The following is a 26,288-nucleotide window of genomic DNA, read 5'->3' on the forward strand; positions in this document are numbered from 1 at the left end:
AGCCTTGTTGCTAAAGCTAATGATGCCCTAGAAATAGACTCGTCAAAATGTGATGGAGATTTTTAACAGTAAAACCTGAAGCTCAAATGGCTAAAAGAAGAAATTGTATGCATATCCACTTTTGAAAACAAAAGTACTCCTTCTTTCCCCAAGCCCCCAACATTTACTCATCACCTCTGCCACCTCATTCTAGATGACCAGCAGCAGGCCAGCATGTGACACAGACCTAACTTTCTCCTTCCAATGTACAGGAATCTTAATGCAGCCAAAGGAAACAGGAGGAAGCATGATGTGCACTGCTGATGTGCCAGGACTTTACATCAATATCTTGTTTACTCTGCACACCACCTCTACAATGTTGATGAGCCTGTGTTCTAGAGAAGGCAAAACTGGTAAACTGGCCCAGATCCACCCGGACTGGGGTATTCAGCTGACCCCAGACCATACCACCTTCAGTGCTTCAGCAGGAGTGCTGACCCACCCTGACAGCCCTGGCCCACCGGCACCTGCACTTAGAGATGCAGCTTCCACAAGTGTTTTCCCAGATCCTCACCTGAGCTCAGCACTGAGCAGGAGTCAGGAGTGTGGAAACAGGGCTCTTCCCTCAGATAGCGCCAATCTTGACGGAAGAGAAAACTCACTTTTCTAAAATGTCCAAGGGGCAAGAGGCCCTGAAGAATATCTTATACGCCTCCCTCATTTCATAGTCAAGAAAACAGAGGTCAAGAGAGGAAAGGGGAAAAAAAACCCACTTAATACCCCCTGTGCCTCAAGCACCATTCGTGTGCTACTTTATTTTATTCTCACAACAGTCATGTTACAAAGGCATTCTTAAGTCCAATTCGCATGTGCACGCGCACACACATTTTTTTTTAAGTAACTCAGATCTTTAGTATCTTGTTCAAGTTCTGACATGTTAAGTGGCAAAGTATTGGCATTTGAACCCAGACTTGTCCATCTCCTAGGCCCAAGCTGTTTGTGCTCTTAACCAACCCAGCTACTGCCAGGAGCCCTAGCAGTGATAGAGTGACACGTAATTAAGGGGTAACAGTGTGATCTAGACCAGTGATACCCAAATGTGGCTGATTCATTACAATCATCTGAGATACTGTATTATAATACAGATTCCCCCACCCCCATTCAGGCTTCTTATTGTGCAGGTCTGAGATAAGGCCCTGAAATCTGTATTTTTACATACTTCCAGTGATTCTGATTATGAATCTGGTTTAGTATTTACAGAAGGGTAAAAAGAAGGAGGAAAAAAAAAAAAAGGCTTGATCAGTCACTAAAGGCTATTTGGAGCTTGGATTTAATCGACATAATTTAAAAGGAGAAACACCGGGGAGGTGGCTATGTCCAGGGAGTGTTCATGACAGTGATGCCCGTCAGCCAGGGCCAGGAGACATGATGGGGAGTGATCAAGTGGAAAAACCAGGAAGCATGAAGCAGCCTATAAATCTGGCAGAGGCACACAGACTCCACACCGTGATAATAAGGACACATGGAGGTTTCTGGAACATAGGCAACAGGATCAAAGGGGTACCAAACAGCAGGAAAGCATATGGGCCAGGAATGGCTACTACACAAAGCTGTTGACATAGAGGCACAAGCTGGTAAGTCCCCAAGGAATTAAAAACAGAGGAGAAAGCTACCTGGATCACTGGAATGCATGCTCCAAGAAGGCAAGGGGGATTTGCCCGGTTTGCTTGCTACTTTATTTTGAGCACCTGGTAGTGCTGGATAAACATTTGTGGAACGAATGCATAGGTGGATTTAGAGGCAGACTGGACATGGAAGTCAACAAAGATGAATGTGTGAAGGATTTCTTCAAGACTCAAATCCAAATAACTAGAATTAAAATGACAGTACTAGCACAGTTGACCAAAAAAAATTAAGTAAGAGTAGATTGTTTTCAGCAAAGACTCTTCTTCATTACTTCTGGCTTTTCTCTAAGACTTTATTTTGGCTTCCAGTCCACAAAAGAATTAAGTGAATTTTGATATACTGGAATGTACTGTTGACAGTGTCACGAATGGCAGATCTTCTGCCTTGGGAAGAAGAAAATCATGGGTGAGGTCTTCCAGTTTGATTTTTGGCAATGGAGAAGGATAATCTAGGGGGAATCTAAACTCAGATGACATTCCTCACAGGACCTATTGGATCACTGCCAGGAGACACACCAATAACACAGTGGCTTGACTAGACTCTATAAACCTTAATGACAGAGCTGTTGGGGCTGTGTGTGGCTGGGGCGGCTTCAGGGGCCTTGCCGACCTAAGCAGACTCCATGACACCTCTAGCTGGCCAGTTAGGTCTCTGGGGCTTCCAGAAACTTGAAAATTAGTTCTGCCCAGGGAAGAACTAGCTGAACATTTGAAATCCTTTCCAAACAAATGATTATCCAAGGTGCCATTTGAGTGATCATGTTATACAGTCCCCCGTAGGCTGCCCTTCCAATGTCAGGCACCATCAAAACTAGATCTATCAGGTACCAGAAGCAGGAGCAGAAGGGCATGTTCAAATTCCTTCTTGAACACCCATCTTCTGCAAGCCTTACCTTATAAGATCTTTCCTTCTTAAATGACGTCCACCTACTAATATCCAAGTAACAGAGAAAGAGCCCTTGTTTCTATAAAGTTCCCTAGCAAAAGTAATTTGTTTTACCACTAGAACAGTCAAAATATATTTTTTAAAGAACTATAAAAGGTTATACTAGGGTACTTCAAAAAGCTCATGAAGAAATAGAATTAAAAGATAATACAAATCTTTCCATGAACTTTTTGAAGACCCCTCACATGATTTCAATTTGATTTTCTCTTCTAATGCAAACTTCTCAGAGCCTGCCTTTCATAAAACACTGAGATAATGCATGGGTCCAAATGACTTGACAGTTTCTTTTCATTTACAGACATCTAAGCATGTTTATAAAATCCCACTAGTTCAAAACGCTTCCTTTTCGAGAGTTTCAAGATGGCGGCGGCTGCGGCGGCTGGCGCAGAGTAGCTGAGGTGGAAAAGGTGGCCACTGGGCCCCAGGCAGGCGGGAAACTTGTGGACCTTCCTCTAGCCATCTCTTAAGGGAGGACTGCTGCTGCTGGCCGGTCGTGGGGGCTCAACGCCACTTTGCCCCCGGCAGGAGAGGCTGCCTCATTTACAGGCAACAGCTTTGAAGTGTGGAGCAGGAAAAGAACTGATTCTTAGCTGCAAAAGCGAGTCTTGAAACAGGGAACACGGCGCCAGGGCTGCTGTGGATGCAGCCAGGATCCCGGAGGCTGGGGCCGCACTGAAGGCGGCCAGCTGCCCTATTCAGGATTCGAGGTTTCAGGCCGGCATTAAAGAAGATTCCTGGGAGCGCCCGAGCCGCGCCGCGACTAAACAGCCCGAGGCGACAGGGCCGAGAACACGGAAGGCGACAAACCAGAGACAGAGCGAGCGCCCGACCTGGCACAGCACTGTGAGTGATCCCTGGCACAGCTCTGTTCGGGGGGTGGATGCCCACGCGGCTCCCGCCTGCACCACCAGGCCACTCAACCCCCGGTGCTTCCTCCATTTTCCCAGGTACGGGCAGCTCCGCCCTGCTCGGCCATCACTGAGCCCATTTGCTTGGCCTGGCGCGGGGCTTTCCGGAGCCTGCGGGCCAGCCTCCTCTCCCACTCCCTCCGTGGTTCTCTGGCGGGACTGGGGGTGTGGGGCGTCCCGACCAGTGTTGGGAGGGCAAGGGAGTACGGGCGGGCCGACTGTCACTCCACCACACCCTGGACTCCGGCCCCGGTAAACTTCCTGTTACTGGGAGGCAGATACCATCTCTGCGACCACCAGTTTGGAAAAAAGCCTAACGAATTTCTGGTTGGGAATAGTGTGGTAGGAGAGTTCCCAGGTCCGCTTGAACCTGCCAGAGAGCAGGCTGCAGGCGGGCACTAGACTCGGTTTATACCGGGGGGATACAAAGGTGAACAAGACCCGAGAAAGATCTACACAGTGCTACAAATGCACCCAGAGAGACCGGTCGTCTGTGCCTAGCAGAAACCTGGTAGACTTCCTGGGCGAGGCGGTGCTGAGCAGGGTCTTGAAGGCCCAGCTGATAGACGAGGGGTGCAGAAGACACACCCCAGCCCAGCACAGTGTGCACAGAGGGGGGAGACGTGCGGCCAGGGAGGCGGAGTCTCGACAGAAACCACACACCCTGTGGGGTCACCACTGCATGATCTAACAGCCTGGGCCAGAGCACACGGAACGGGGAGCAGTCCTGTACAGAAAGTGAAAGCTCAACAGAGATCACACACCCTGTGGTATGTGATCCACCAGCCCAGCAGAGTACAAGCTGACCGGAAAGGTGGATCCCCGGAGAAGCCCAAGACCCGAGGCAACCACACACACAAGACACTAGAGGCCAACTGAGCAGTCACGGCGGGAGCCATACCAAATTGGCAACCACAGCAACATCCTAGTTAGTCATTAGTCTCAAACCGGTGGACTGTGAAACCCCCTGCCACAATGAATAAACACCAAAAAAAAGACACCAGAAATACAAAAAATCAAGAAAGTACACCACCAAAAGTTAATAAATCTCATACTCTAGATCCTATAGAACAAGAAGCCCTTGAAATAACTGACAAGGAATTTCGAGTGATAATTCTAAGGAAACTGAATGAGATACAAGAAAACTCAGCTAGACATCATGATGAAATGAGGAAAAGTATACAGGATCTGAAAGAGGAAATATACAAGGAAATCAATGTCCTGAAAAAAAATGTAGCAGAACTTGCTGAACTGAAGAAGTTATTCAACGAAATAAAAAACATAACGGAGAGTTTAACCAGCAGGCTTGTCGAAGTTGAAGAGAGAACCTCTGAACTTGAAGATGGGCTGTTTGAAATAACACAAGCAGACAAAAAGAAAGAAAAAAGAATCAAGGACATTGAAGAAAATCTGAGAGAGATATCAGACAACCTCAAGCGCTCAAATATCCGAGTCATGGGTATTCCAGAAGGGGAGGAAAATGGAGATTCCATTGAAAACATATTCAACAAAATAGTGGCAGAAAACTTCCCAGGTATAGGAAAAATCACAGATCTTCAGATCCAGGAAGCTCAACGATCTCCAAACGTATTCAACCCAAAAAGGCCTTCTCCAAGACATGTCATAGTCAAATTGGCAAAACTCAGAGACAAAGAGAGAATCTTAAAAGCTGCAAGAGAGAAGCGTCAAATCACCTATAAGGGAGCCCCAATCAGGTTAACATCAGACTTTTCATCACAAACCCTAAAAGCTAGAAAGGAATGGGATGATATTTTCAAAATACTAAAAGACAAAGATTGCCAGCCAAGAATACTCTACCCTGCAAGGCTATCCTTCCGAAATGAGGGGCAAATAGTATATTTCTCAGACAAACAAAAACTGCGGGAGTTCACTACCACAAGACCACCCTTACAAGAAATCCTCAAGGGAGTACTGGGTTTGGTTCCTGAAAAATAACTACCACTGCCATAAAAACCTAAGAAAAATCTAAACCCGCTAGTACAATAAAAATGGCATTCATGAAGAGAAAACAAGCTAACAAAAACACTATCTACAACCTAAGGAACCAACAAACAAAGAAACCAAACAGTAAATCAGAAAGCAAGGAACAAAAGACACCTAAGACAACCAAACAACCAATAAAATGCTAGGAATAAATCAACACCTTTCAATAACAACTTTTAATGTTAAAGGCTTAAATTCCCCAATTCAAAGACACAGACTGGCTGACTGGATCAAAAAGCAGGACCCAACTATATGCTGCCTACAAGAGACCCACCTCACCCATAAAGATTCACACAGACTAAGAGTGAAAGGATGGAAAAAGATTTACCATGCAAACAGAAAAGAAAAACGAGCTGGTGTGGCTATTCTTATATCTGACAAAATAGACTTTAAACTAAAAACCATAAAAAGATACAATGAGGGACACTACTTAATGATAAAAGGACTGATCCATCAAGAAGACATAACAATCATAAATATGTACGCACCCAATGTTGGAGCAGCCAGATTTATAAAACAAACTCTATTAGACCGAAAGAAGGAAATAGACACTAATACCATAATAGCAGGAGACCTGAACACTCCACTGTCAATATTAGACAGATCATCTAGGCAAAGAATCAGTAGAGAAACACAAGATCTAAACAAGACTCTAGACCAATTGGAATTGGCAGATATCTACAGAACATTCCACCCAACAACCTCAGAATATTCCTTCTTCTCATCAGCACATGGATCATTCTCCAGGATAGATCACATATTAGGTCACAAATCAAGTCTCAATAAATTCAAAAACATTGGAATTATCCCATGTATCTTCTCAGACCACAATGGATTAAAACTAGAAATTAATAACAAACAAAACTCTGGAAACTATACAAACACATGGAAATTAAACAGCATTCTACTTAATGACATATGGGTCCAAGAAGAAATCAAGCAGGAAATCAAAAAGTTTATTGAAACTAATGAAAACAATGATACATCATACCAAAACCTGTGGGATACTGCAAAAGCAGTATTGAGGGGAAAATTTATTGCATTAAATGCTCACTTCAGAAGAATGGAAAGATGGCAAGTGAACAACCTAACACTTCACCTTAAAGAACTAGAAAAACAAGAACAATCCAATCCTAAAGTTAGCAGACGGAAAGAAATCATTAAGATCAGAGCAGAACTGAATGAAATTGAAAACCAAAAAACAATTCAAAAGATCAACGAATCAAAAAGTTGGTTTTTTGAAAAGATAAATAAAATTGACAAACCATTAGCATGGCTAACAAAAAAAAGAAGAGAGAAGACTCAAATAACAAAAATTAGAAATGAAAAAGGCGATATTACAACTGATTCATCTGAAATACAAGGAATCATTCGAGACTACTATAAACAACTATACGCCAACAAATTTGAAAATCTGGAGGAAATGGATAAATTTCTGGACACACACAAGCTCCCAAAACTGAACCGTGAAGATGTAGAAAATTTGAACAGACCAATAACAATAAAGGAGATTGAAGCTGTTATCAGAAGGCTCCCAACAAAGAAAAGCCCAGGACCAGATGGATTCACAGCAGAATTTTACCAAACATTCAAAGAGGAATTGACACCGATTCTTTACAAACTATTCCAAAAGATTGAAACGGACGCAAATCTCCCAAACTCATTCTATGAAGCAAACATCATCCTGATACCAAAACCAGGTAAAGATATAACCAAAAAAGAAAACTACAGGCCGATATCCTTGATGAATATACATGCAAAAATCCTCACTAAAATACTAGCAAACAGAATACAGCAACACATACGAAAAATTATTCATCACGATCAAGTGGGATTCATCCCAGGGATGCAAGGTTGGTTCAACATATGCAAATCAATAAATGTGATACACCATATTAATAAACTCAAACACAAGGACCATATGATCATCTCTATAGATGCTGAAAAAGCATTTGATAAAGTTCAGCACTCATTCATGACAAAGACCCTCTATAAGTTAGGTATAGAGGGAAAGTATCTCAACATCATTAAAGCCATATATGACAAACCCACTGCCAATATCATCCTGAATGGGGAAAAGCTGAAAGCTTTTCCTTTAAGAACAGGCACTAGACAAGGATGCCCACTCTCACCACTCCTATTCAACATAGTGTTGGAAGTACTAGCCAGAGCAATCAGAGAAGAGAAGGAAATAAAGGGCATCCAGATTGGAAAAGATGAAGTCAAACTGTCCCTGTTTGCAGATGACATGATCCTATATATCGAACAGCCTAAAACCTCTACAAAAAAACTCTTGGAATTGATGAATGATTTCAGCACAGTAGCAGGATACAAAATCAACACACAAAAATCAGTAGCATTTCTTTTCTCCAATAGTGAACATGCAGAAGGAGAAATCAAGAAAGCCTGCCCATTTACAATAGCCACCAAAAAAATAAAATACTTAGGAATTGAGTTAACCCAGGAGGTGAAAAATCTCTATAATGAGAACTACAAACCACTGCTGAGAGAAATTAGAGAGGATACAAGAAGATGGAAAAATATTCCATGCTCTTGGATTGGAAGAATCAACATAGTGAAAATGTCCATACTACCCAAAGTGATATACAAATTCAATGCAATCCCCATCAAAATTCCAAAGACATTTTTCTCAGAAATGGAAAATCTATTCAGACATTTATATGGAACAATAAAAGACCACGAATAGCCAAAGCAATGCTGAGCAAAAAAAATATAGCTGGAGGCATAACACTACCTGACTTTAAGCTATACTACAAAGCTATAATAACCAAAACAGCATGGTACTGGCATAAAAACAGACACACTGACCAATGGAATAGAATAGAGAATCCAGAAATCAACCCACACACTTACTGTCAGCTGATCTTTGACAAAGGCACCAAGCCTATTCACTGGGGAAGGGACTGCCTCTTCAGCAAGTGGTGCTGGGATAACTGGATATCGATATGCAGGAGAATGAAACTAGATCCATACCTCTCACCGTATACTAAAATCAACTCAAAATGGATTAAGGATTTAAATATACACCCTGAAACAATAAAACTTCTTAAAGAAAACATAGGAGAAACACTTCAGGAAATAGGACTGGGCACAGACTTCATGAATACGACCCCAAAAGCACGGGCAACCAAAGGAAAAATAAACAAATGGGATTATATCAAACTAAAAAGCTTCTGCACAGCAAAAGAAACAATTAAAAGAGTTAAAAGACAACCAACAGAGTGGGAGAAAATATTTGCAAAATATACATCTGACAAAGGATTAATATCCAGAATATATAAGGAACTCAAACAACTTTACAAGAAGAAAACAAGCAACCCAATTAAAAAATGGGCAAAAGAGCTAAGTAGGCATTTCTCTAAGGAAGATATACAAATGGCCAGCAGACATATGAAAAAATGCTCAACATCACTCAGCATCCGGGAAATGCAAATCAAAACCACATTGAGATACCATCTAACCCCAGTTAGGATGGCTAAAATCCAAAAGACTATGAACGATAAATGCTGGCGAGGCTGCGGAGAAAAAGGAACTCTCATACATTGTTGGTGGGACTGCAAAATGGTGCAGCCTCTATGGAAAATGGTATGGAGGTTCCTTAAGCAATTGCAAATAGATCTACCATACGACCCAGCCATCCCACTGTTGGGAATATACCCAGAGGAATGGAAATCATCAAGTCGAAGGTATACCTGTTCCCCAATGTTCATCGCAGCACTCTTTACAATAGCCAAGAGTTGGAACCAGCCCAAATGTCCATCATCAGATGAGTGGATACGGAAAATGTGGTACATCTACACAATGGAATACTACTCAGCTATAAAAACGAATGAAATACTGCCATTTGCAACAACATGGATGGACCTTGAGAGAATTATATTAAGTGAAACAAGTCAGGCACAGAAAGAGAAATACCACATGTTCTCACTTATTGGAGGGAGCTAAAAATTAATATATAAATTCACACACACACATACACACACACACACACACAAACCGGGGGTGGGGGGGAAGAAGATATAACAACCACAATTATTTGAAGTTGATACAACAAGCAAACAGAAAGGACATTGTTGGGGGGGAGGGGGGGAGGGAGAAGGGAGGGAGGTTTTGGTGATGGGGAGCAATAATCAGCTACAATGTATATCGACAAAATAAAATTTTTAAAAAAATGAAAAAAAAAAAATAAATAAATAAAAAATAAATAAATTTAAAAAAATAAAAAAAAAAAAAAAAAAAAAAAAAAAAAAAAAAAAAAAACGCTTCCTTTTCTTAAACATATTTCCTGTTCAAATTATGTGTTTATAGCAGTCTGCAATACATTATTTCTAAAGATAAACAGTCATATAAAAAACGGACAGAAAAACAGCAGCAAATCACTACTGCCACACTCTGTCCGTCTTCCCCCTTGCCTGGTGTTCTTGCAGTGAAAGTCCTTACCTTCCAGTGGAAAGTGTGAATGGATCACCAGGAACAGGCTTTCTCTGCTGTCTCTAGCGTCCATAAAGGAAGTGCCACCAGGTCCTTTTCACAGACAGCTTTGAGTCTTAGTTCCTGAGAACCTCCCTCCCACCCAGATGTACATATGAAACTCAAGAATTCACTAACTGCAGACATTTTTCCTTTCTTCCTTTTAAAGAGAGGCTTTAAGCTTAGCCGATCACTATGGTACTTCTAAATCCCAGGAAACAGTTGCAGTTTTCAAATTAAAATACAAAGTGCTGGAAATAATGTTCTATAACGACTAAATTTTTAAAAATTAGGTCTTTCAACTTCATGTATATTTATGCTGCTACACGTGAAACAGAGACTGAAAAGTAATTTAAAAGGACTATTAGCCATTCTGGGCCTTGAAACAGCTTCTACTGAGAAAGACTGACTCACACCCTAACAAAGACTCTGCGAGAGTCTCCAAATTGACATTTAAAAAATATCTAATCACCCTTTTGGATGATATTCCAATTACTGAAAACAGTGTCTACCACAATGAAGCAGATCGGAAAGCATCCAATTCTGGATCAAATTGTGAGATAATCAGCACCCCAAAGACACATTACAGGAGAAAGCTGTCACGGGAGGACAGGTATAGTTCAGCCAAAAAACTTACTTAAGGAGCACTGTCAGATTTATGCAAAACCCAAAGGAGCAGAAGATAGAAATATTCTTTCTCCAGAATCCCAAAATTGTAATACAGTAATATTTCCTAGTAAATCCCTGAACATGACTCAAAAAAAAAAAAAAAAAACTTTAACCCTGTACAGCCTTTTATTTAGGTAAGCCTCTCTTGAAAATCATTAGATGAAGTTGTCCCTTTGTCCTGTTTTGCAACAAGATGAGCAATAACATTTTTCTGAAATAAACAGAGAATCGCTCCCTTTTAGTGCACAACGGGCCAAAGTTCATAACTGGCTGCAAGATTACTAATCCCAACCGACTGAACCATCATTTGCCAAAGAAAAATACTGATAAGGCCCGGAGTTCGGTTTTACAGCCTAAGCACCCCAATATTCATCCATTCTATAGCTTCCAATTCTACGTGCTCTCCAAACTCGAGTAGCATGGGGACCTGCTAGCACACACACACGCTCCTGCACTAACAATGCCCATCTGCTGCTTGACGCCAAGGTGGTTTCTCAGTTCTAAATTGCCTTGGCTCAAAAAAGGGGGTAAGGGAAGGAGGAGGAAAATAACTCACAAAACCACCTAAAGATGCCTTGGAAGAGACAGTTCAGTTCATTAGAAATGGACAAGTTATCAGGTGGTAAAGGGAGGGACATGGGCATCAGGAAATCCGGTCAGAAACTGCCGCGCTCCCTAACCCACACCCCAGATGGCACCGAAGCTGCAGACGGAACCCAGGGCGCTTGGTTTTCCACCTGGTGGGACAGATCTGGCGCCCAGGTAAAGGCAGCCGCGGACGGCAGGAGGCCCAGGAGGCAGTTCCCTTTAGAGGGCGCTCATTGGGCGACTTAGGGAAACAACCGCCAACCCTAGAACCGCGACCCAAAGGAGAAATCAAGTTCCCACAGCCAGGGCGGGGGAGGGAAGCTGGATGCCCCGAGTAGAGACTTCTCCGGGCTCGGGAAGCGCCCCGCCAGGGCCCAAGAGGGCGAGCGTGGCGGGAGGGAAGCCTCAGTCCCCGCGCGGCCGGGAGACCCGAGGCCGAGCGCAGTGTCACACGCACCCCGCCTCGCCCTGCTTGCGGCACTCCCGTGCAGCTTGTATTAAAATATCCTCCTGTCCCTAAGGCCCCCTCCGCCCCTCAAGGAGAAGGGGGTCGCCGCAGGACTGGGATTCCAGCGGCCGGCGCCGCAGCGTTCGGCGCACCCCTGCGTGCCGCTGCGGAACCGCCGGCTGCGTTTCCACGTAGTGTCGGTTACCTCGCCCCAGCCACAAGGAGCATCGAACAAAAGAACTTTGGCAAACTTTCCTCTCCAGACACTCGCGGGTTTCTCAAATCTGGGCCCATCGCCCCAGAACTTGCACTCAGTCGAGAAGGAAAGTTGGCGTGGGGCGATGGTGTGCAGAGGAAGGGACCTCAAAGTTTCCAGGTTCTCCCTGGGTCTCGGGGAGCGCGCAGAGCGGACCCGTTCTATCGCGGGCCCTACCCGGGCTCCCGTCTCCGGCCACCCTTTTCCCTCCGTCCTTCCCCGAGCTCGTAGCAAGACCCCCGGAGGGCGAAGAAGTTGGGAGAGACTTCAGGGGCCTCTGCGGCTAAACCCAACTGCAATTCCCGGGCCTCCATTCCCGGGGACCGTGGGGCAACTCCAGCAAGCAGCGCTTTTCTGCAGGAAGGGAAGTGGGGAAGGGGGTGGAGGAGCGAGGCATTCATCCCAACAGAACCGCGGGGGCAGAGCGCGGCGTCGGCTGCGGAAGGGGGAATCCCCCAGGTGGCGCTCCCCGAGTCACCGCGGGCTCCTTCCGTGGCTCTGAGCACCCTAAACGGCGCGCGCGTCCCCCGCCCGGCCCACTCACCGACTCCGCCGACACGCAGGCCACCAAGCCCAAGGTGAGCAAGATCCACGCGCGCCGCATATTCCCCCGGGACAGGCTGCTCCCAGCCGCCGCTTGCAGAGAGGACGAAACGTAGCCTCCTGCCCCGCGCTCGGCGTAGCCCGAGCAGAAGGATCCGAAGCGAAGCAGCCGCAGCGACCGCGTCTCGGACTCGGGGGCTCGGATTCGAGGCTCGGGGGTGCTCGCTTCCTCCTCCTGCGCCTGCTCCCGCCGCCCGCAGCTGCGCCCCGGGAACGCGGCGCCTTCTCACTTGTTGGTTTCGGCACTCCAGACACCGAGTTGGGGCTCCGATGAGGCTGCTCTTTGGAGCTCTTCTTGCCGTTGCTGTGGTTTTACTCCTCCGCGGACACCTTCCCCGTGTCGCGGTTCAGTCTCTAATCCTAAAGAATCAATTCGATGGCTTGAAATGGAGCAGCAGCTGAAGTTTGGGGGCAGAGCGGTGGGGCGCGCGAGCCGCGCGGCTGGAGCTCCCGGAGTATCTGGAGAGAGGCGCGTCCGAGCGCCGCTAGTGGCTCCGCCGCGGCGCCCCTCCTCCTGCCGCGCCGCCGCCTCCCTCTCCGGTCCTCCTCCTCCTCCTCCTCTTTTCCTCCCGCTCCCTCCCTCTCTCCCTCCCGAGCCTTTCTCAGGGCTCCTCCGGGCGACTGGGGGAGAGGAGGCGGCCGTGTGACTCCCAGATAAACCCGAGAGAATTCCTGCAGGATTACACCCCGATTGGCAGCTCCGAGGACCAGTGGGCGCCGGCGGCTCCGCGCTGTGGCGGCCCTGGGTCTGCTCATCCACAAACCCCTGCTCCTTCATTTTCTCGCTCCCCATTTCCCCTTCTCTCCCCTCTTTTCTTTCTTCTACACGTTATTTTCTTCTCTATTTTCTTTTCTCTTTCTCTTTTATTTTCACTTTTCCGGAGAAAGATCGGTGAAGAAACGTGAGACATATTTAGCTTTTCTGCCTGCGAGAATTAGACCTGGAGAAGGAAACCGCTTTGAGAGTTGGGGGGGACAAGTTTATAGATGCCTTCAAGCACTGTGAACTGTTTATAAATCAGTAGTTCACGAAAATTGCATTTTAAAAGAGAAGACAATAAATGTAACAAATGTGTATTAAGAGTATTCCCCACCCTCCTGAATCCCTATCCTCCTCCCCCTAAAAAAGGAAGTGGAGGAAGAATCCTATAAACCCCAAATGCAACAGTTTCAAAACTCACAATTTCATTAAGGGCTTAAATACCATTTCTGCCTCACAGTGTTTAAGCCCGTAGGGCGTTTTATAGCCTCCATTTTGGCATAGACGTGTTAACGTTTGGAAGCTACAAATAGGGCAATTTGATGAGAAATTGGATAGAGACCCTGAATAATAACAAATTTAAGAGAACTTCAAAGAAAAAAAGGATTTTCGTAATTTCTGGTTTGAAGAAAATAATGAACATGTATTTCCTTGAATGGAAGTAACTGATCTGAAGTATTTTGTTATGAAGTTATTTTTTTTTTCCTTTGAATTCAGTGTCTATGGCATACTGTAGAACACAGCGAATACATATTCCCTTTCAGTTACCACCACTATTTTTCTCTCTGATTTATGGGGTCAATGAATTATGGAGCTATTCTGCTCCTAGAGTGCCCACTGCAGGAGACCAGGGACCTCTCCGTCTTGTTCACCACTGTATTCTCATTTCTGGTATAGAAAGGCACACAATAAATATATCTTGAATAAAATTTTCTCTAAAGCTTAATCTGTATCACATAAGAGTCATGAGCCTTTAATACACACAGATGAGGCCAATGTAATTTTTGAGCTCAATATTAGAATAAAATACAGTCAACCCCCAAGTGAGAATTACAATGTCTTAGTAACCGATCACTGTAATAAATCTCAAAGAAAGAAATTTAACTAGAGAATTACACCTCAAAGTTGGAGACATCCAACTCTTTGGTTTTTTGTGCCAACTACCAACCTACAAATGCTCATGGGCATATCTAAAGCATTGACAACCAAAAAAGTAACACGTAGAAATAGAAGAGTGGACAAAAAACAAAAAAAAGGAGAAAAAGAATGGGAGGCTGAAAGTTGTAACATTGGATGCTTCTGATCACACAGTCATTGAGCTGCTACCTGTGCTAATGGAGGTCCAACTTTGTTTTTGAAAGAATAAAGTACATCCATATTTTTAAGATGAATTCTTTGTGGGTTGAAGAATTTCATGAGATGGGGAGGCTTCTGAAAGGAGTTTCCAAAGGAAGATGAGCAATGTGGCAGATCCCCTTACTGGACAGCCTCAAAGAAAGACCTAAAGAGAGGAGGAAGGAAGGAAGGAAAGAGAAAATGAGCAATGTGGGAGAAGTGCAAAGAGCCATAAAACAGCACCTCTATCCTCAAAAGGGACCTAGTCCACTCCCCAGCCTTCAGGCGAGGCCACACCCCCATTGACCCCAAGATTTAAGAATTAATCAAGTAAATTAGAATTCCAATAAAATGGGGAAATGCATTCATTCACTGGCTCTCACAGTTATTGCTGTTTATTGGGGTATCCACCTAATGAGAAGCAGCACAGTGATTGCTCTCTGACTCCACTTGGGCAGGCAGTGATGAAAATGAATATGCAGATGCATCTGTTGAAGGGATGTACCTGTCCACGACCCTAAAGACAACCCTGAAGACGTAGCCCGAGGCTCCTGGCATTTAAGAGACTCTCAGTGGCTTATTTCTAAAAGATGATATTGCAGCGTTGAGAAGGGAATTGATGCTATTTTGAGAGTCACGCAATATCAAGTATAAGAAAACAAATATATATTCAAGGTTGTATATTCAAATGCATTAACAGGTGTGGTAAGAAGGATAATCTGTCAGTATTAAAAGCACTTACACAAGAAATGACTACAAATAGGTTTCCTATACTGAGTGGGGTAGGAGATGGGATGTCTACTGTTGTCAGTCAGGAACATGTGTAAAATTGGAAACTATGAAGGCCTGTCTGTGTATTTTGCTAATGGGATTAAAAAAAATTGATTGGGACTAAAATTTGGTAGAATTTTGTGGAGTATGTCTGAGATACTAAGTATAGCTTGTGACTAGAGCCAAAGGTTCTCTGCTAATGTATTTTCAGGTCCTCTGGGTTGAGGGTTGTGCTTTGAGGGGCACAGCAGGTAAAATAGCTTAACTAGTCACTTCCCAAATAGTTTCATGGATTGCTAAAGGGAATAAACATCCTACCTCAAGAATCTCAGAAGAAAATATAAAAAATCAACAGAATATAGAGACTAAGATGCAGAAATGCAAAAAAATAGGAATTAAAGAGAATCAGACAAGTAGAAACGAAATCTACTGAAGACAGTTTTAACCTAAGCTGCCACACTGGACTCTCTAGTCATTATGGTATCTAATGATATTACGTCATAACCATGGACAAGCAGGTCCTTTGTCCCAAGGTGAGCTATCAGAGTAGGGGAAACTGCAAAAAGAAAAAGATGCCACTCTGTTGTTCTTCATTGTTCTTCCACTTGCCACTCCCTAGAATGTTACGAGGGGTCTGGGCTAGAGACTACCTGACCAAATTCACTTGAAAGATGATAGAACCTGAGAGTAAGAGGAAATCCAGCCAGCCAACGATTAATTATCCATTGCTAAAATGGCAGGTGAGCTGAAGCCATGACAAAAATCTACGAGCAATCCAAAAAAAATCTATATTTAGTCTCATATTTTCCACTGTGGTCTTCATTCACCAAAATCAACCTTTTGCCAGGTAGGTTGGCCTATTTGAGTTTTATAAATTAATATGGTGCTAATGTTGAACAAAAATGTCACATTTTAGACAGCAGGACACAGACAGGAAAGTCAAGGAACTGTATAATAACATAAATTATCCCCTGAATAAGACAGGGACAAAATACTCATGTCAGTTTCCCTAATAGCATAGTATGGTTCTTAAAAGCCTGGCAAAACTTGATATTCATTCAATCAACAAACATGCATGGGTCATCTACCACATACCAGGTACTCAATGGGCACTCACATGCCAGGCAGGCACGTGAATTTTCTTGAAATGCATTACAGTTAATACATTTCTAACTAAGAGTTGTTCTCAAATTATAAGTCTGTGACTAAAGTACATGAGAAATTTCATTCTAAACTGTGATATGATATTTTAAAGAAGAACATTATAGAATACCTTGTTCTCAGGCCTCAAACATTTTCCTAAGAGCCATACTTGGATATATGAATTTAAGAAGGTACCACAGAGATATCTTCAAGTTATTTACACTGCATTCGTATTCAGTTGGACAGGAAAATCTAATCTTGGATGATTTATGTCAAATGGTTCTATTTTTTAAATTGACAAATAAAATTGTGTGTGTATATATATATATATATATATGTATACAGCATGCTGCTTTAAAATATGTCTACATTGTGGAATGGCTAATTAACATATGCATTACATCACAAACTCATGTTCTGTTGTGGCTAAAAATACAAACAAAAACAACCGAACAACAACAAAAAACTTTTAGGAGACAAGAGTCCACACATTCTATCTAAAAACAAAAAGAAGCACTTTTACAAGTGTAAACCCAAATAAAAACCCAGAGAAAGTATAAAATTCCAAAATTGAAAGTTCTGAAATAGAAGTTAAAAGTATTGAATAGTTAAAAAATATATATGTGTGTGTGTGTGTGTGTGTGTGTGTGTGTGTGTGTATGATCACCCCCTTTGAATTCAGATAGAAATAAGAAAAATGCTTCTGGGAAGGAAAAGAAAATACAGTCTGTCATGGAGTCAGAATTCAAAATATCTTCTTTTTGCTCTTTTCTTACAGCTCTTAGTAATGTAAATAACAAAGGACCAAGGTTCTCTGCAGATTTTATTCCAGTGTTGCATTATGCTTTTATGCAGCTGTTTCCCCCTACCCATTCCTGCTCATCATAGGTACACCCCAACACTCCAGGGTGACCTATGTGAACAGCCTAATATGAATCGTCCCCCTTTTCCCTTTCTATTCGTATAATCCTATACACATACGCACACACATCCATGACACACACAAGGTTTTTTTTCCTGTTTGTTTTATTCTTGTTTGTTTTACAAAAATGGGATCCCATTAAACAGTTCATCTTGTAGAAATCCCTCCAAGTCACCTGACAGAACTTTCATGCATGCATTCATGTTCTTAACAGTTGCCTATTACTCTTCGGTATGGGTATTTCATATTTGATCCAGCCATTTCCCTATAATCAGCAAGACTTCTGTTTCCAGTTTAGTTTTTTTTTTTTTTCCTCCACTACAAACAATATTACAGGAAATACCTTTTACATATTTCCTTAATTACTGGTGATTTTCTTTCTGTGGGCTAGATTCCCAACAGTGGGATTGTTGGGTTGGAAGGTATAAATAATTTGAATTTTATGAGATGTTGCTTGACTGTTTTACAACAAAAACAAGAAGTTCTCATACTCCCACCAGTGATGTTGAGCGTTTCTTTTTCCTTTTTCTGCATCCCAGTCAATAATTGGTATTAGCTTTTTTCTTGGCCAGTTTGATAAGTATGCACTGACAGCTCATTGCTCGTGTTATGTGCAGTTTCCTGACTGCTAGCGTTATAGAACATCTTTTCATGTGTTTGTTATCTCTGGAGTTGGTCTTCTGTGAATTGTCTGTTCATGTCCTTTCCCCAACTTTCTACCTGGTAATATGCCTTTTTCTTGGAAGAGCTCTTATATTATTGCTGTTAATATTCCTTTTATTAATCCATCTTACATTATATTCCTATATATACTGTGATCATTTCTAATTCTGTATGCTATCCACTGATCTATTTGTCTATTCCTATGTCACAGTGCATTCATTTGATTACCACGACTGTATAGGACCTTCTGATAGTCCCAAAACTAATCTTTCTGATCTCCCTAACCACACACTGGTTGTTATTTTTTTTCCCATGCCTTTCTTGGATATTTTTGGACATTTCTTATCCAAATAAATTCTAAGGATATTTTAGACAATTAAAATGAGCCATTTTAGGATTCTGTTTGGAATTGAACTAAGTTTATGTATTGGTTTTGAGACAATTAACATTTTTTATTATATTAAGTCATCTCAAACCAGAAAATGTTATATTCAACTTTATTCAGATATTTTTTTAAATGCCTGTTCATAAGATTTTACTGTTTTCCTATAGATCCTGTAAACGTCTTGTTAAATATATTGTCCTAATTTATAGATACTGCGTCACTGTGATAAATAGAATTTCCCCCATTTTCATATAGAAACTTACTGCTAGAGTAGAGAAAAAATATCTTTCAATATTTATTCTGTATACTACCATTTTACCAAATTCTTTAATAAATCCAGTATGTTTTTTACTAGAGTCTCATGGATTCCAAAGTATACAAATATATCATCAGCAAAAATGTGGGGTTTTCATATATTTTCTAATGTCTATGACAGTTATTTAATAACAAGTTTTAATAACTAGTTCTTGGTTTTAATGGAAATGGTTTAGTGTATTATGTTTTATAATTTAGAATGACAGTTGTGGTTGGTTTGGGAATAGTCATTGGTAGATCAAAAAATTTCATTATTTATTTTGAGTTTTTACTAGAAATGGCTGTTGAATTTTATCCAAGTCCTATCAGGATCTATTGATATAATTCTATGGATTTTATCCTTTAATTTGTTGATATGATAGATTGTGTTGATGTTTCCTGAGAGTGATTTTCTGGTAGCAAGTCATTCCCACATTTCTTAAATAGAACTTGCTTGATCATACTGCACCATTTTTTGAGAACTTGTCTATTTGCTAGTATTTTGTTTAGAATTTTTTGCATTTTATTTGAAGGTGACATAGGTCTATAATTTTTTCATTCTGTTTTCTACTAGACCAGTTGTGGAATTAAAGTCAAGTTGGCTATGTATAATGAATTGGGGAGTTTTCTATATTTCCTCTCTGTCCTGAACTAATTTGAACAGCATTGAAATGATCAGTTCTCTAGAAATTAGCACCCAGTCTAAGAATCCATTTGATCTTGGTTCCTATTTAAATGGTAGCTCTCTTACTACTCTTTCTCATGTCATAATTGGTCTATTCAAGTTTACTGTTTCTTCTTGGATCAGTTTTGCCAGAAAATCATTATTATCCTCTAGGTTTTAAAATTTGTTGCCATAGATTTGCTTTTAGAGAGATAAGCATTCTCTTACGTTTTGAAAATTTCTCTTGCATTCTTTTTTCATTCCTTGCTTTGTCTCCTTGGCTCTCTTTCTATTCTCTCTCTTCATGCTCCTTAGGGATTTATTTCTTGTGTTAATCTTTTTTTTAAAGAAGCTTTCACATTTACTTATCTTTACACTTTTTTGTGTGTTTGTTTTCTCTTTTATCTTTATTAATTCTTACTCATTTTTTTAAATTGATCTCTTTATAATTTATTAAATGAAATTCTAAGTTCTATTAGCTTTGTCTTTCTTTAATAATAAAAAGCATTTGAGGCTATGCGTTTTTCCGTGTAGGTAATCTGTCCTTTCTGCTTAGGAGCTTATAAGATTTTCCAATTGTCCTTAGAATTGTCCTTAGGAGTTTTATTATGATATGCCTGTGTATTTGTGATTTCTCTCTCAATAGATCCTTCGTTTTATAGACTCAGGTCTGTCTCCTCAAGTAAAAGATTTTCTTGTTTGTTTAGTGTCTTTTAAAAATTGTTTTCTCTCTTTCAATATATTTTTTTCTCTTTCTGGAACTCCATTATTTGTCTGTTGAAAGTCCTGAATAGATATCCTTCAAATCTCTTTTCTTTTATAATTTCCAACTTCTCATATTTTTGCTTATGTCCATAAATTTCCAGACCACTAATTCAGATCTTAATAGCAGTGACCATTCTCTCCTTTAATTCACCTTCTGAATTTTTATTGGGAAATCATGTGTTTTTATTATTTATTTACTTATTTATTTTTTGCTGACGCCCTTGAGCTCTTTAAGCGATTTTATTTTTTTTAACTTGTGTTTTCATCTATATCCTCTAGCAGTTTTATTTCCTTAGGGGTGTGCTCTAATTGTTTTCCCTGTTTTTCCTCTCTCTGGCTGCTGAGTGCCCAGATGAAGTGTCATATATCTTTGCTGACTGGTTCATCTCAGATCTGCTTGATGGAATATTTTTACGATGTCGGGATACACAGGTGGTAAAAGGTACAAGGGGTCTCCTTATGTGTCCCTGCACCAATAGGAAGGTCTGCTGCCTGCCAGATCACCTGGAGGAAACCTCTCCCTTCCTTGGTCCTCAGCCTCAGGGGCAGAGGAGATTTACCCTTTCTTGGCTTTTGCAGAGGGGGCCAGAAGACTTAATACAGCCACATGGAGCAGGCTGTGTCTCCTACCCCATTGATACTCCATGGTCCATTTTTCTTCTGGATCCTCCTTGGGGAAATCAAGGGTACGCATGGGGAGGGTGTGCTCAGGACTACCACTACTGTGGACCCTCCTAAGCTATCTTTTATTTTGTAATTTCTAAAAGGACATAAACTAGCAAAATTATGACAGGGTGATGGAAAGTGCTATGGAATCAGGCAGAGATCTGGGCTTGAAGCTCCATTTTGTGAGAATAGAGAAGGTTTAAATAGCAAGAGTTCTTTGCAAGGTGAATATTTCAGGGAAAACTTCATGCAGACCAAGGAATGTCTGTATTTAACGGACTAGAAGCTATGGCTCAGAGAGTTGCCTAAATTGACCCAACAAGTGAATTTTAGAATCAGCATTCCCAGCCAAACATGTCTGGAGCTTTTAAAAAATCTGAAATCTCTTCCATAAGTTCTTCTTGGCTGGGAATTAGAGGCATTAGTTACCTATTAGCTTTTTAAAGGCTTGAGCAAAATTCACAAATATTTCACTGAGGGTGTTTCCAGTTTTGTTTTTTAATGTGATTTTTAGCTTCCCCATTTACAGATTTTTTAAAATCTGTCTTTTTATTATCAAGTGCTAAATGACTTGTATTGTCATCAGAGAACATAATTTGGATATTTCTGTCATTGCTGTATTTTGAGCAAAACAGGACCTTAAAGTGTGAGCTCAGCACAACTTTGTGGGGTTGTGTCTCTTTTCTTCTTAGATATATCCATAGTGGATTCTTACCTGGAGTACCAGATGTAGCTAGGGTTGAAGGAAACTTGGAGGTCGTACAGAAAAACAGCAAAAATGCCCACAGGGCTCACTCTTGGTATTTTACTATCTATGGGTTTGGACAAATTTATAATGACATTTATCTGCCATTATAATATCATACAGAGTAGATACACTGCCCTAAAAATTCTGTGATCTTCCTATTCATCTCTCCTTACCCCCAACCCCTGGCAGCCACTAATCTTTTTACTGTCTCCTTACTTTTGGCTTTTCCAGAATGTCATACAATTAGAATCATACAGTATGTAGCCTTTTCAGATTGGCTTTTTTCACTTAGCAATATGCATTCAAGATTTTTCCATGTCTTTTCATGACTTGATAGCTCACTTATTTTTAGCGCTAAATAATAGTCCATTGTCTGGATCTACCCCAGTTTATTTATCCATTCTCTTACTGAAGGACATCTTGGTTGCTCCCAAGTTTTGGCAGTTGTGAATAAAGCTGCTGTAAACATCTGTGTGCAGGTTTTTGTGTGGACATAAGTTTTCAGCTCCTTTGGATAAATACTGAGGAGCATGATTCCTGGATCACATGGTAAGAGTATGTTTAGTTTTGTAAGAAATAGTCCAACTGTCTTCTACAGTGTCTGTACCATTTTGCATTCCCACTAGCAATGAATAAGAGTTCCTGTTGCTCCACATCCTCACTAGCATTTGAAGTTGTCAGTATTCTGGATTTTGGCCATTCTAATAAGTGTGTGGTGGTATCTCACTGTTGCTTTTATTTGCATTTCCCTGATGACATATGATGTAGAACATCTTTTGTATGCTTTTTTGCCATATGTATATCTTCTTTGGTGAGGTGTCTGTTAAGGTTTGGGGCTCATTTTTTTTTTTTTTGTTCTTTTCGTGACCAGCACTCAGCCAGTGAGTGTACCGGCCATTCCTATATAGGATCCAAACCCGCGGCGGGAGCGTCGCAGCGCTCCCAGCGCCGCACTCTCCTGAGTGCGCCACGGGTTCGGCCCTAGGCTCATTTTTTAATCAGGTAGTGTGTTTTCTTATTGCTGTGTTTCAAGAGTTCTTTTTATATTTTGGATAATAGTCCTTTGTCAGATATGTCTTTTGCAAATATTTCTCCAAGTCTGTGGCTTTTTTCATTCTTTTGACAGTGCCTTTTACAGAGCAGAAAATTTTAATTTTAATGAAATCCAGCTTGTAAGTTCTTTCTTTCATGGACTGTGCCTTTGGTGTTGTGTCTAAAAAGTCATCACCAAGCCCAACATCATCTAGATTTTCTATGTTATCTTCTAGGAGTTTAATAATTTTGTATTTTACATTTAGGTCTGTGATACACTTTTGAATTAATTTTTGTGAAGGGTATAATGTCTGACTCTCATTCTCTTTTTTTTTTTTGCATGTGGATGAGTGGTTATTCCAGCACCATTTGTTGAAAAGACTATCCATTTTATTGCCTTCACTCCTTTGACAAAGGCAGGAGTAAGTTGAATATATTTATGTGTGTCTATTTCTGGCCTCTCTAGTCTGTTCCATTGATCTATTTTTCTATTCTTTCACCAATACCACACTGTCTTGATTACTTAGCTTTATAATAAGTCTTGAAGTCAGGTAGTGCCAGTTTTTCAACTTTGTTCTTCTCCTTCATGTTGTGTTGACTCTTCTGGGTATTTTGTCTCTCCCTATAAACTTTAGAATCAGTTTGTCAATATGTACAAAATAAGTTGCTGGAATTTTTATTGGGATTTTATTAAGTCTATAGATCAAGTTGGAAAGAACTGATAGCTTGACAAATAGTAAATATTCCTATCCATGAACATGGAATATCTTTCCATTTATTTTATTCTTCTTTAATTTATTTTATCAGAATTATATAGCTTTCCTCATATAGATCTTGCACATATTTTGCTAGATTTACAAATAAGTATTTCATTTTGGGGGTGCTAGTATAAATGGTCTTATGTTTTTAATTTCAAATCTCACTTGTTCGTTGCTGGTATATGGGAAAGTGATTTTTGTATATTAACTTTATATCCTGAAAACTTGCTATAATTGCTTATTAGTTTATGAACTTTTGCAGGGTTTTTTTTGTCCCCTTTGTATTTTCTACATAAATAATCATGCCATCTGCAAAGACAATTTTCTTTCTTCCCAATCAGTATACCTTTTATTTTCTTTTATTATTTTATTGTGTTACCTAGGACTTATAGTATGATGTTGAAAAGCAGTGGTGAGAGGGGACATCCTTGCCTTGTTCCTGATAAAGTGGGAATATATGTATTTAAAAAAACTTTTTTTCTTCTCTTAATTTCTTTAAAAGATACCTGTTTTTTTAAAGCAAAAGTAATTACATTTTTAGTTTGGGGTTTATAATGTATGTGTTAGTAAAATCTATGAGATCAAATAGCAAAAAGGATGAAGGGAGGAGTAAATGGAATTATAGTAAGGTTTTTACATTTCATGTGAAGTGGTACAATGTTAATTTGAATTAACTTTTTACAAGGTCAGAATACATATTGTGATCTGAAGGGATCAACTATGATAGTAGTGTTTGGGGAGAAATGTATAGCTTTAAATGCTTATGCTTGTATTGAAACAAGGAAAAGTTTCAAATCAAGTCCCTAAATTTCCAACCAAAAGAGCTATTGAACGTTATTAAATTAAATTCAAATAGGTAGAAGAAAAGAAATTATACAGTCAAGTTCAATAATACAGAATAGAAATACAGAAACAAACAGTAGAGAAAACTAACAAAGCAAAAGTCATTTCTCTGATTAAGAAAAAAGAGAAAAAACACAAATGACCAAAAAAGGAAGCACCCTGTAGATTCTACAGACATTAAAAGGACAACAAGAAAATATGAACAATTTTATGTTAGTAAATTCACTAATTTCAAAAAAAAATGAGCAAATTCCTTAAAAAACACAACTTCTTAAGACTGACTCAAGAAAAAATAGAAAATTCAAATAGTCCTATATCTATTAAAGAAATTGAATTGTTACAAAATAAAAAACAAAAAAACCCAACTTTCCCACAAAGAAAATCCAGGTTAGATCCTTTCACTAGTGAATTTTATGAAATAAATAAGGTTATATCAATCTTATGCAAACTTAGAAAATGGAATAGAAGAGATCATTTCTCGACCATTTTATGGGACCAGCATAACACTAATAACAAAACCTAGCAAAGATATTACAAGGAAAGAAAACTACAGACCAATATCTCTTATGAATAGCAACACAAAAATCCTTAAAAAATATTAAGAAATCAAATTCAACAATATATTAAAAGAATAAGGAATGCAAGTATGGCTTGATATTTAAAAACCAATTTATACAATTTAATCTATTACCAAAAAAAAGGAGGAAAAAACATCATCTCAACAGATGCAGCAAAAATATTTGATAGAATTTACATATGGATTTATCATAAAAACGCTTGGCAAATGAAGAACAGAATGTAACTTTCTCATTCTAATAATGAGAATATTTGTGCTCATAATGAGTTTTAGCTTTTTATTACTTCATTACAAACCAGCCCAACATTCAGTGGCTTAAAAAAACAAAAACCAACTTCTGGTCAAAACGGCGGAATAGACAGTCCCCAGAGTCATTCTCTCCCACAAATCAACCAATTTACAACTATAGAAAAGCAATGACAGCCAAGCTGGGGCCACTAGAGCTCAGGGAAAGAGGAGGAGAGACCTATGGAGCGCATGAAGGCGAGAGAAGACACATTGAGAGAAAGAAATAACTGCTCCAACTATTTCGAGCCCTGGCCACATCCAGGCTGGAGCTGCTGAGCACATGGAGCAGGAGCTGGCAAAAGACACAGCTGTACCCTTTGGATGAAATTGCTTGGAGGCGGCAAGGAGAAGAGGGCCTTGGTGGTCCCCAGGATCGCAAGACCACTAATAGGGTTCTTGTGGACCCACATAGGACCAAGAAGCCACAACAACTGAAAAAAAGGAGTCACTCAGGCTGGTGAGTCATCTCAAGGGACTGGAGCATGGCCCACCCCATGGGAAGTGTTTGGAGCATGGTGCAGTGGTGGAGACGGGCCCACTGGGAGAACACTGGGGCACAACAAGGACAGCTGGTCTGTGTCCCAATCAGCACAGAACCACTCAGTGGAGACTGGTCAGGAATACAGAACTGCATGGGGTGCAGTTTGATGAAAAGACTCAGGTCCAGACCAGAGTTTCTACACAACGCAGGTATACTGGACTCACAAGACCGGGAAGTACCTGTAAAGTCGACCGTTAAAACCTGAGCTGCACAAAAAGCCTTCCCGAGGGAACCAGCAGCAAAGTGGCAATTTAGCTCAACCACAGAGCTCAAGTACTGGTCCTCATAGGAAGTTCTCCCATTTTAGAAGTAAGCAAAGGACAGCAAATTAGTTGAAGTGGTGGGAACAGCAAATAAACCAACACAGAACTAAAAGAAAAAACAAAATACCCACAACCAGAGACAAAGTTTGATATTAACTAGTAAAGGTCTCACATCACCAAAGAACACCTATACCAGCTAGAAGGACTGGAAGTCCTCTATGCTACCAAGCCAGAAAGAGGGGAGGGTCTGGGGCCTCAGCCATGGCCCCCTGACACCTGCAACCAGTCCCGAG

The 26,288-nt window shown here is 40.7% G+C and overlaps 1 protein-coding gene across 1 annotated transcript in view; it reads right to left on the reverse strand.

The window, feature by feature from the left end:
• The window catches only part of SDC2 (syndecan 2), a 114,157-nt gene extending 101,079 nt beyond the window's left edge, over positions 1 to 13,078 (reverse strand). Inside the window, exon 1 of the mRNA XM_063079717.1 lies at positions 12,519 to 13,078. Within this exon, the coding sequence (XP_062935787.1) occupies positions 12,519 to 12,578 (60 nt within the window). The 5' untranslated portion in view covers positions 12,579 to 13,078. The remainder of the gene's footprint in view (positions 1 to 12,518) is intronic.
• Between the last annotated feature and the right edge of the window lie 13,210 nt (positions 13,079 to 26,288).

Source organism: Cynocephalus volans, chromosome 15, assembly GCF_027409185.1.
Source record: "Cynocephalus volans isolate mCynVol1 chromosome 15, mCynVol1.pri, whole genome shotgun sequence".
In the NCBI taxonomy this organism is placed as follows: Eukaryota; Metazoa; Chordata; class Mammalia; order Dermoptera; family Cynocephalidae; genus Cynocephalus; species Cynocephalus volans.